This window comes from Danio aesculapii, chromosome 1 (assembly GCF_903798145.1).
Source record: "Danio aesculapii chromosome 1, fDanAes4.1, whole genome shotgun sequence".
NCBI lineage: Eukaryota > Metazoa > Chordata > Actinopteri > Cypriniformes > Danionidae > Danio > Danio aesculapii.
Genome location: NC_079435.1, coordinates 55134481 through 55146864, shown reverse-complemented (window position 1 = coordinate 55146864; position 12384 = coordinate 55134481). Strand labels below are relative to the sequence as shown.

Here is a 12384-nt window from a genome sequence, read left to right as displayed (position 1 = left end):
ATGTTAGTGAATACATGAACTAATGAAACCTAATCGTAAAGTGTGATCATTATTTTTATAGGCGCCTGTGCTCAAGTGAACGGCCACCAGCCAATGCGCTCTCTCCCATCAGTTCGGCACGACATCAGCCGCTATCAGAGAGTGGACGAGCCTCTTCCTCCAAGTGAGACCATATTTCTGTCTTTGTGTGAGATTTGTGTGATAAGATTTTTTTATAACTATTTAACTTTTTTCCCAAGTGGATATAATCTATAGATTACTACTGTAAGAAAATATCCTGTTTACATGAAATAAACCTGCTCCCTAGCAGGTTTGAGCTACCAGAACTGTTGTATGACAACAACTCTTGGAAGAGTTTTGAAAAATGAAACGATACTGAATCATGTCAAATCGTCATTAACCAAATCCAGCTAATTAAATAATCCACGTACGAAGAACGGACACCTGTTGTGTGATTGAAGCGTCTTCGTTTATAGTTGTGTGGTTATGAATTACATAGTTCAAAAAGTATAGTTTAAAATGCTATTACAATATAAAGTGTGGCACTTACTGCTTCTTGAGTTGCAGTTTGATCACAGAGGGTTGAAGAGATCTTTTAATCTCAGTTTCTTTGCAAATCTTGTTCTGTGGACATGCGTTAATACCGTAATTGTAATTGTCATGTAATTGTCATGATTACCAGCAATGTAACACCCCCTGTCATTCACATGCACAATATATCCCATCATGGACTGCACTCACACACCAGTTCCAGGTCACCCATTGAGAACACACACACACACAGCTGAAGCTGGTGAAGACCGATTACTTGGACCCTAAATCCAGCACACACACAGTTTTCCAGAGTCTACATTTCTAAGCATTTTCCTTGTCTTGCCTTATCATGTTCACCCTGTGTTTGTTCACTGTTTATGTTGTTTTGCCTGCAGCCTTGACCTCTTCACCTGTTGGTACTCTTTTGGATTACCTGTATGCTTCAGTTTGTTCCTGTATTTACCTTGCCTGTCTGACTAATCTTCATTAAACTACATTTGGAGCCGCACCTCTGTTGCCAATTCCAGTCATTAATACAGTAATACGAGCCTGTCAGTTAATATCGGTGAGCGGGGAAAACCGAAATGCTACGTCACATGATGGTGGGCCTCAAAATCCCCGGGATTTTGTTCCTATTTTAACGTCACACACTATACCTACATACATTTCTGTCCAAACAGCTCCCAAAAGTTGATTTTGCATGATAGGTGCACTTTAAATGATGACAGAATGGACATTTTTGTGTGAACTATCCCTATAAGGAATTGTTATAATGTGTATGTTTCAGACTGGGAGGCTCGTATTGACAGCCACGGCAGGATTTTCTACGTGGATCATGTAAACCGAACCACAACCTGGCAGCGTCCCACGGCTCCACCTGCACCTCAGGTCCTGCAGAGATCAAACTCCATTCAGCAGATGGAGCAGCTCAACCGCAGGTCAGTCAAACAGCTCTTAGGTCAGTCAGGATGGCGTGATAAGAGTCACATCTCAAAGCACACACTGACCTTGACTTCAGGTTTCATGGGATTTGTATGAGTGCGAAATGTCACTTGTTAATCCTCGGTTGTATTGGAGAACAGCTCTTTTAAAATGTCAACCAGCAGCTGGCGCAGCAAGCTAATCTGTTCTGCCATTATCAAAACATTTCTCATGCTCTGTCTGCCTCAGATTTTAATTTACTGTGCTTTGTTGGCACACATTTAATGGGTTTGTCTGCAGCGTTTGAAATGAACAGTTCGCCAAGAATAAAATATTGGTACAAACCAGACAAATCATGTTTAATTAGGATTTTTAAACTAGGTATTTTTAACTCCTTATACTTTGTTGAGGTAAAATATTAAGTAAAAAATAAGTAAAATATTATGCAAAATAATAATGCAAGATATGGCTGGCAGACCTGTTAGTAGTATTTGCAAGATGAATAAGCAAATACTGTTTTCAAAAAATATTTAATTTAATTTATTCATTCATTAATTTTCTTTTCAGCTTGGTCCCTTTATTAATCTGGGGTTGCTGCAGCGGAATGAACTGCCAACTTATCCAGCATATGTTTTACGCATCGGTTGCCCTTCCAGTCACAACCCAACACTGGGAAACACCCATCCACTTTTGCATTCACACACATACCCTACGGTCAACTTAGTGTATTCAATTTACCTGTAGCGCATGTCTTTGGACTTGTGGGGGAAACCGGAGCACCCGAAGGGAAACCCATGCGAACACGGGAAGAACATGCAAACTCCACACAGAAATGTTAACCGGGACTCGAACTAGCGAGCGTCTTGTTTTGTGGCGATCATTTCAATTTAATTTAATTTAATTTAATTTTATTTTATTTTATTTTATTTTATTTTATTTTATTTTATTTTATTTTATTTTATTTTATTTTATTTTATTTTATTTTATTTTATTTTATTTTATTTTTTGTTTTATTTTTCAGTCAAATAAATTAGCATTTTCAAATTAATAAACTATTCTTTTCAGGAGGTAATTAAATTTTATAATAGATGTAAAAGGTATTGGGAATAATTAATATTAAAGTATAATAGAGTATAATATAGAGTATAATAATAGAGTATAAAATGTATAAGAATATAAAGAATGCATTTTAATAAAATCATTCAATTGAAATAACATATAAAACAACAAGATCAATTACAAAATGTGAAAATTAAATATGTTCCATGAATTATTTTTTTAATTATAATTTTTTTATTATTTATATGTAAATACAATTTGTATAACTTCAGTGACGTAGTACAATACAATAAATAATTACCTATTATATATATATATATATATATATATATATATATATATATATATATATATATATATATATATATATATATATATATATATATATATATATATATAAATGCATGTATTGCTAGGCTAAGATAGCCCCAGTTATTTTTAAGAAGAAAAAATTAAACACCAGTAATAGCATAGCTTAATTACAGTATAAAGTATACAATGCAAAATCTAAAACCGTTAATAAATTGTTTTGTTTATTCAGGTATCAGAGTATCCGGAGGACAATAACCAATGAGAGGACAGAGGAACAGGCCGCAGAGATGCCAACAGATGACCTGACAACATCTGACCTGCTGCATCACTCCATACCTGGTAGAAACACACGACCCACACATGTGCACGACAGAAGTCAGAATTTTGAGCCCTCCTAAATAATTATCAGTAGGCAATCGAAAACAAATATAGCTTAATGGGGCTAATAATATTGACCTTAAAATGGGTTAAAACTGCTTTTATTCTAGCTGAAATAAAACAAATAAGATTATCTCCAGAAGAAAAAAACATTATAGGAAATACTGTGAAAAATTCCATGCTCTGTTAAACATCATTTGGCAAATATTTTGAAAAAAAAGCGAAAACAAAACAAAACAGGAGGGCGATTAATTTTGACTTCAACTGTATTAGAGCGTGTTATTTAGATGTTCTGTTTGGACTCACTTGAGTCTGCGTTGTCCTCTCTTTTAGAGTATCGGCGGGATGGTGTTGTTGTACCCACCAGCTCTCGCTCCCGCCTGACTCTGCTGCTTCAGTCCCCCAGCGCCAAGTTTCTCACCAGCCCGGATTTCTTCACCGTACTGCATTCCAACCCTGTTAGTCTCCAAACACATTAATTATTCACACTTTTTTTACCCACAAGCCAGTTTCAGGTCCCTTATAGGAAAACTATGGTAAACCATGCCATGCAATGTGTTTCTCTCTAACCAGTCATCTGCTGTTGTCATTAATTTTGGAGAAACGTTACACACATGTAAAAAGTGCTAGGAGGAACCACAAAATTGATGCCAAGGAAGAATTAGTTTTAATATTTTAGTGAAAAGTTTGGTAGCACCTTAAAATAATGGTAATAGTAGTTATAATGTTAGGTAATATGGTTACTAAAAGAGGGCATGGTGGCTCAGTGGTCGCCTTTCAGCAAGAAGGTCGGGGATTCGAGTCCTGGCTGGACCAGTTGACGTTTCTGTGTGGAGTTTGCATGTTCTTCTGTGTTGTCGTGGGTTTCCTTCAGGTCCTTCAGGTTCCCCCACAGTCCAAAGACATGTGGTACAGGTTAATTGGGTAGGCTAAATTGTCCAATTATTTCACCTTCTGTGAAATAATTCACATGGTTAATCAGCTATACTAATAAAGAAGACTCCACATCCAGATCTGCTTTTACATTACTGTGATGGTTGGGGTTGGGATAGACATTATTCATTACTCCATAATTCCCCCAAAAATCCAAACAACCCAAATATTATTCTCACAATTATTAGCAGAAAAAATGCATATAATCTTCAGAACACATATATGAATGTGTGGGGAAAAAAGAGTGTGGAAAAACTGCTTAAATGGAGATTTATGGCTCAGTGCAGAAGAAAAAAACTCATTTAGAAAAACTGCCATTAAAAATATGTAACATAAATTTTATCTGCTTTGTCAACTGCAACAAAAGAAACATTTAAATGTGTATTTTGTATTTTTTTATTTGCATTAGACTGAAAAAGTGCCTGCAGTGACTCCTTTTTGTGTATATTGCTGAAACATGTTTTTTAAAGGCAACTAAACCATTGCAGTATGAATAACTCCTAACTTGAAAAGCATATCCTTCAATAATAATCCTCAGAACACATATATAGAATAAAAGAGTGAACTACAGTATATAAAAGCTGCTAAAATGGAGATTTATGGCTCTGTGCAGATTAAAAAAACTCCTTTAGAAAAAACTGCCATTAAAAATATGTAACATAATATTAATCTAGATTCAAATTGATCAAGTGCAACAAAACAGAAATTCATGTGTATTTTGGAGCTTTTATTTACATTAGACTGAAAGTGTCGCCAGTGACTCCCTTTATTTATTTTTTAAAGTGTATATTGCTGAAACTGTTTTAGAAGGCAACTAAACCATTGCAGTATGAAAACCCCTTGACTGTTTGTGTTCTACTTCTCAGAGTGCCTACCGCATGTTTACAAGTAACACGTGTCTAAAACACATGATCAGTAAAGTGCGACGGGACGCGCATCACTTCGAGCGCTACCAGCACAACCGAGACCTGGTTGCCTTCCTCAACATGTTCGCCAACAAACAGCTGGATCTGCCACGGGGCTGGGAAATGAAACACGACCATACGGGAAAGGTCTGGAAACAGCTCCTCTGCATATTCATTTCTCTCTCTCCCTCTCTATCCATTCTTTCATCTTGACGTTTGTGTATGTAATAAAACTTAGATAAATACTAAATGAAATATGATGCGTTAGTAATATTATACATGCATCGAGTGTCACTTTCATTAATATAATGCAGTTCTCAATCTAATTTCTTTGGAAAAAGGTTCTTATACTCACCCCAAACTTTTAAATAGTAAAAAATAGCTTGACATCAATAAATAGAATTTTGATAGATAGCATGTTCTGTATAAGATACAAACAATAAGGATTATCTATTTAAAAAAGCCAAAATAACAGCTATTTAAATACATAATTTTGTTATTTAATTTTTTTGTCTCTTAAGACTCTGAATATATGCCAAACACTCGCCGGCCACTTTATTAGGTAAACAAATCCAACTGCTCGTTAACACAAATTTCTAATTAGCCAATCACATGGCAGCAACTCAGTGCATTTAGGCATGTATGGTCAAGATGATCTTCTGCAGTTCAAACCGAGAATCAGAATGGGGAAGAAAGGGGATTTAAATGACTTTAAACGTGGTATGTTTTTTTTTTATTATTATTTTTATGGGTTTTTCACCTTTACTATGATAGAACAGTAGAGACTTCAGACAGGAAAGCATTGGGGACAGAGAGAGGGGAAGGATCGGCAAAGGACCTCAAGCCGGGAATCGAACTCGGGTTGCCGTGAGCACGTCAGTGCTATATGTCGGCGCACAATACCACTAGGCCATTAGTGCCGACGAACGTGGCATGGTTGTTGGTGCCAGACAGGCTGATCTGAGTATTTCTGCTGATCTACTGGGATTTTTACTGGGTAAAACGTTGCCTGGTCTGATCATTCTTATTTTCTGCTGCGACATTCAGATGGTTGGGTCAGAATTTGGGTTCAACAGCTTAAAAGCATGGATCCATCCTGCCTTGTATAAACAGTTCAAGCTGCTGGTGGTGGTGTAATGGTGTGGGGGATATTTTCTTGGCACACTTTGGGTCCATTAGTACCAATTGAGCATCATGTCGACACCACAGCCTACCTGAGTATTGTTGCTGTCTCCAGTCGGAGATGATTCATAGTATTTGTGTAATACTATAAGATTTATAAGATTTATAATTATAAGATATAAATACAAAAAATATCGTAAATAACTTTTTTTAGTAGAAGAAAATTATTGTAGCAAAACTGCTAATAAAATTGCCCTTAAAATGGTTTTAAAAGTATTAAAAACTGCTTTTATTCTAGTTGAAATAAAACAAATAAGACTTTCTCCAGAAGATAAAATATTAAGGAAATACTGTGAAAATTGCCTTGCTCTGTTAAACATCATTTTGGAAATATGAGAAAAAAAACTTCACTTGGTGAGGGGGAGGTTGGGGTAATTTTGACTTCACCATATAAATATTCAGATTATATTCATCAGTAGCTTGATAGCAGTTGCAACACAAAATCATATTGATGTGCCAGGGAGAGCTTTATAGTAATATGCTTATAATGGAACCTGGCAGGAAAGCAGGCACTACCGCAAATTAATGTTTAAATATGCTATGAAAGAACAACCGAAGCACACACTGTAAATATTTCATGCGATTTTACCAGCGGGTTCATGTAAGTGCTTGAACATGAGCTTTACATTTGTGCTTTTAAACCTCAGGCCTGCTTATGTGCCGGTAAAGCTTGACATGATGTTGTTTCCCCTTCAGCCTTTCTTCGTGGATCACAACTGCAGGGCGACCACATTCATCGACCCCCGGCTGCCGCTGCAGAGCGCCCGTCCCAGCAGCCTCCTCGCCCACCGCCAGCATTTGAGTCGCCAGCGCAGCCACAGCGCAGGAGAGGTGAGCTAACCACGCCCACCGCAGGCTCCTCCAATCACACGCTTGCTTGCAGAATTCAGGCTCCACCCATCCTCTTTTAAGCTCCACCTTATATATATATAATAAGGGGGCTTATTATGCAAAAATAACTTTTATAGGGGTTTAAACAAAGTTTTGTGGCAACTGTGTGTGAATATAATTAGCTTCTAATGGTAAAACTGTATTAATTCTGTTTTTTATAATCACACTTGATAAAAACTGTCTGCAGAAACATTTTGATTGATATTCTCCCTTTGTACGTGCTGTCAGCGGGGGAAAGCCCCACCCAATAGTGATGATCTCTCCCTCATTAGCATAGAAAGCCCTGAGTGAGAAGCAGCTGTCCGCCATTAGAGTTTACCTGTTGAAGATAATGTCAGTGACTAAGAGGCATTATAAATGTGAAGTTTTAGGATGGACAAATGAACACAGGTGTTTGTAGCTCCGCCCTCTTTTGAAAAGTGCACATTTGAATCTCATTGAATTAAAGCGTCAGTCACCGAAATGGAGTAATAAAAAATAATTACAATTATTTGTGGTGTATTTTGTGTTGAAACGTCACATACACAATCCAGGGACATCAGAGAGTTATTTTACATCTTGTATAAAGGGGCATAATAGCTCCCCTTTAAAGTCCCCCTGAAATCAAGGTTGGTTGGGGGGGTATGTGTGTTAGTATCAGTATATTAGTCTTGAGTTAATTGTAACTCAAGTTGTCTGAGTGGTAAGTTGTATGTAACATACGCATTACATTTTAAATTTGTATAATTTGATAAGTCAATACAACTACGTTACTTGCATTACAAATGAAGTGTTATAAAGGATTAATAACGCTAATGCTGACACTTTATTTTTACAATTCACATGATTAACAAACTTTGACCTTCTTTATTGTCCACAAGTGGAAATTAATTGAATTCGCATTACATATATCACAAAAAACACGTAAAAAATATATGTTCAATATCATCACATAAAACACTATTAACTCAATTCATACTCAAACCATTAACAAACCATTAACTAAGCTTTTTAGCTCAGTAAACTACTGATTAGCTACCAATAATAGTTAGTAATGTACAGTAGTAGTTGGGTTTAGTATAGGATTAGGGATATCAAATAAGATCATACTTTATAAGTGCTAATAAACAGTTTGTATCTTAATAAAAGGCAAGTAATAAACCAGTAGTACATAGTGGGATTGTTAATTAAACTACAGTGTTACCATAATGATAATTAAATACCTTATATTGTATTTTTAAAGTCATTTTCTGTCTGTTAATTTTCTGTCTGTTACTTTCCAGGGGCGCAGTTAACAAAAGCAATAAAAAAGCACTGGATCTGTTTAGAAATATATTGTGACAGTGCTGTGCATCACTGATCGTTAAATGACTTAAAGGTGAAAAATCTACTTTTCAAGCTGTTTGGACAGACATATTTGTAGGTATAGTGTATAGACCATCATATTGGGGTGATATAAACACACCCAGTCCTTTGGACTTTAAAAACTGTGGACCAACTGGAACGGTTTTCAGATCGACTACAACTTGACGTAGGAGTGCGGTCCCGCTGCCCACCAATATTGATTGACAGGCGCGCGTTTGTTGTTTCACGTCTGCCATTTTCAGCGTGTGAGTCAAAGCGATGTCACTAAAGGAACACCCTTGCTCTATTTTTAGATGTAAGGCTCATTGGGCTCAACATAAGATCAACATTTACCACATGATCGCTCTAATCGGAATTATTGTTTGTAACTTAGTTTGTTTGTAGGTAGGTTTGTAAACGTGTACTTTCCATTGCATCTACCTTAAACTTCAGCCGTTTGCATTTCTCTCGGTCACAGAAGCTCCCTGTGATCTTAACTAGGTGCAGCTGAAAAGGTGCGAGCGCGTTGCCTCACGTGTGCTTCCCTCCATCAGAAATAAAGCAATGTACTTGCCTGCAGGTCACACACCAGAAACGCCGCATGGCGGTGCTCAGCATCACGCCACGCAGCGCCATGCATTTCAGAATTCTAAACATAGGTTTCTATCAGGGTAACGTTACACACAACGGCGCTTCAAGTCGGTGGCTGTCCGCGGCGGCCAGCCATGATTCAGGACACTTCATATTTATGCTGCACCACAGAGTGCCATCTGAATAGTTTCATTTTTAACAACATCCAAATGTGCATATCTGAGTGTGCCGTGTCGTAGCTCTGGTGCCTCAGTCAAAGTTAATTCAGTGTGCGTGGTTATTAGTCTTGGTGTACAAGCTTGGAACTTGAAACTAGCACACAGTTGGCTGTAAAACTATACAAAGACACAAATGATTTTGTACTCTCTGCTTGGTCTGTGTCCGAGTCGTACATGTACGGCTGAATGCTGGTTCTCTCACTCATGTTGCTTCTCTCTGTCTGCCTGTCTGCTGCTAAACACAGAGTGGGGGAGCTCTTGGCTCTGCCCCCTTGTTTTCATGTGAAGCAACACACCCCTAAAATGGCTGCCTGTGTACACGCCCCCAAAATGACACTTTTTTAACACATTATAATAAAACAATCTGAATTGTGTTTTGAACTGAACCTAAACTGGCACACTCAGAAAAACCATAATATTAATATGATATCTTAAAAAAGGGGTAAACTAGCTTCCCTTTAAAATAATTAAGCAGAGTGTGAATAAACAGATGCAAACTTTTGGAATATTTTCCTGTCCATATTACATTAATTACATTAGCATATTTTTTAAGCTTGATATACTTTCAAAGTAACTTAAAAGTATTGTAATTAGTAATCTGATTTCTTGTTACATGAAGTAATTAGTAATGTAATCAAGTTATAATTTTAAAGTATTAATCCATTGCTTTTTTTGAGTCACTTAGCCAAAACTGTCTATAAACTGATTTCTAGCAGAACTATAAAGCGTTTTTAATGTGATAAAACAGCACTGCTTTTATCTCCACTTGATCATGAGCAGAAGAACCAGAAGTGGTGGACTGTGGCATAATAAAACGCTGGTACTTTAACTTTTCATTCAGCAATAGCTACACTCTTTACTTTGATTCATACTATCATGATAATAAGTTTTAAATAATTGGAAGATTACAACTCCCAAGATTACACCACAATCACGGTGTAATCAAATTATGCTTTTGTTTGTTGTGAATACATGCCCTCTAGTGGCTAAAATTGCACACTGTGCCTTTAATTTCAATTTCAGGTGCGCCTTAACCCAAAAGAAACTGTGGAACCCTATCAGGATATTATTCCAGCATATGTTTTAGGCAGCGGATGCCCTGCCAGCCACAACCCAGTACTGGGAAACACCTATACATTCACACACACTCATGCAACATGGCCAATTTAGTTCATCCAGTTCATCTATAGTGCATGTCTTTGGACTATGGGGGAAACCAAAACACCAGGAGGAGAACCACGCCAACACGGGGAGAACATGCAAACTCCACACAGAAATGCCAACTGGCCCAGCCGGGACTCGAACCAGCAACCTTCTTGCTGCGAGGCGACAGTGCTAACCACTGAGCCACCGTGCCGCCCCCAGGATATTATAATGAGAATATTTTTAGCTGTGGCCCTATATAAATCTTTCCCCATGAAATATTCTCAGCAGGTTTCTCATTAGGGAATGCAATCTTGTGTCCCGTTGAGAACGGAGAACGGATCGACCTCTCAGGCCTCGTAAATATGCGGATGACTTTGGTAGTGCTGTGTCCCAGCATGCACTTCTGTCATTTCCACATCAGTCCACCCACAATCCCCTGTACGAGTGCACTTGTCAGCGGGCCATATGTGGATGCATGTAAGCATATTGTGTGTAAATATTCTTCCACTGATCTTTAAATCCTCTGTGTCTTCGTAACATAAAAATGCAAATGAGCTCACTTAATTAAAAATGTCCCTGTGCTCGTAGAAACACCAAAGGGGAAGAAAAGGCCAGCGAAAGTTTTACAGTCCGCTCCGCTTTAGCAAAAGAGCTGTCAGATCTGCAGTCAGAGGCTCTTAATGAAGCTTTCATCTTTAAAGTACACTCACTAGGGAGCTAATATCTGATGAATTATGCAAAAGTAAATCAAGTCTTATCAATTAAGTATTAGCCTTCTCAATTAGTAGAGAATGCTGATGTGTGAATTAATGAGGAGGTAATATATGTATTGTCTATATACAGTATACAGAATATCACATGTGTAGTAGTGTGTTACAGCTAAATTTCAGCACTGATGTGATTCAGTTATAATCACAGTTGTGCTAATATTGAGCCAAGAGTATGTTTTACAGTAGCAGGACTTTTACAGTAAAATAGCCTTACCGCAACTTCTTTGTGGTAAAATTTTAACTTTACAATATTAACATTTTTACAGTGCTTTTACTGTAAATTAGTTACATTTTACAATAGAAATACAAAGTCTTTATTTTTAGTATTAGAAATTCCAAACAAGTGGCTACATTTTTCAGCTAAATTTCAGTACTGTTGTGATTCAGTTTTAATCAAAAGAGTGTGATTTTTGCAGTTTTTCAACAGCTGGATGGCATAAGTGTATAAATAATTAGAAAACATCCCTTTAGAACTAGTATTTGAATTTATTGATTGCATTATGTAGAGCAGTGTTTCCCAACCCTGTTCCTGGAGGCACACCAACAGTACATATTTTGGATATCTTCGTTATCTGACCCTTTAACTTCAGGTGTTGGAGTCTCTTCTGATGTTATGATAAGATGATTCAGGTGTGTTTGATTAGGGAGAGGTTGAAAATGTGGACTGTTGGTGTGCCTTCAGGAACAGGGTTGGGAAACACTGATGTAGAGTACTGTAATGTCTTAGTGATGAATAAAATTATTATATTGTTTACAGATGCATTTATGCAGAACTGTAATAGAAAATCAATAAATCAAAAGAGTTCTGTCTGTATCCCTCCACAGCATGTGGGAATTCACAGACAAACTTTAAATTCTATTTAATTTGTTTACAAACATACAATTTCTATATATATTAATTTAAGCTTACACTGTTAAACATTTTATTGTATTTTTGCAGTAACTTACTGGCAGCATTGTTGCCAGCAAGTTACCGCAACTGCCCTTTTGCAGTAACTTACCTGTGAATGTGTTTTACAGTAGCAAATTAACTTGTTTTTATGGTAAAATGCCTTTTACCACATTTTAATTTTACAGTATGACCATTCACAGTACTTTTACTGTAATTCGGTTACTTTTTACACTAGAAGTGCAAAATCTTAATTTTTGGTTTGTACTATTGAAACTAATAAAATTCCAAACAAGTGACTAAATGTTTTCATTACCTGTATCCTTTTTCTC

The 12384-nt window shown here is 36.9% G+C and overlaps 1 protein-coding gene across 1 annotated transcript in view; it reads left to right on the top strand.

Moving 5' to 3' along the window:
* Positions 1-12384, top strand: part of hecw2b (HECT, C2 and WW domain containing E3 ubiquitin protein ligase 2b) — a 65299-nt gene that overhangs the window by 30392 nt on the left and 22523 nt on the right. The window contains exons 10-15 of the mRNA XM_056463000.1: positions 62-163; positions 1322-1472; positions 3056-3165; positions 3538-3662; positions 5004-5189; positions 6921-7055. Coding sequence (XP_056318975.1) covers positions 62-163; positions 1322-1472; positions 3056-3165; positions 3538-3662; positions 5004-5189; positions 6921-7055 — 809 coding nt within the window. The remainder of the gene's footprint in view (positions 1-61; positions 164-1321; positions 1473-3055; positions 3166-3537; positions 3663-5003; positions 5190-6920; positions 7056-12384) is intronic.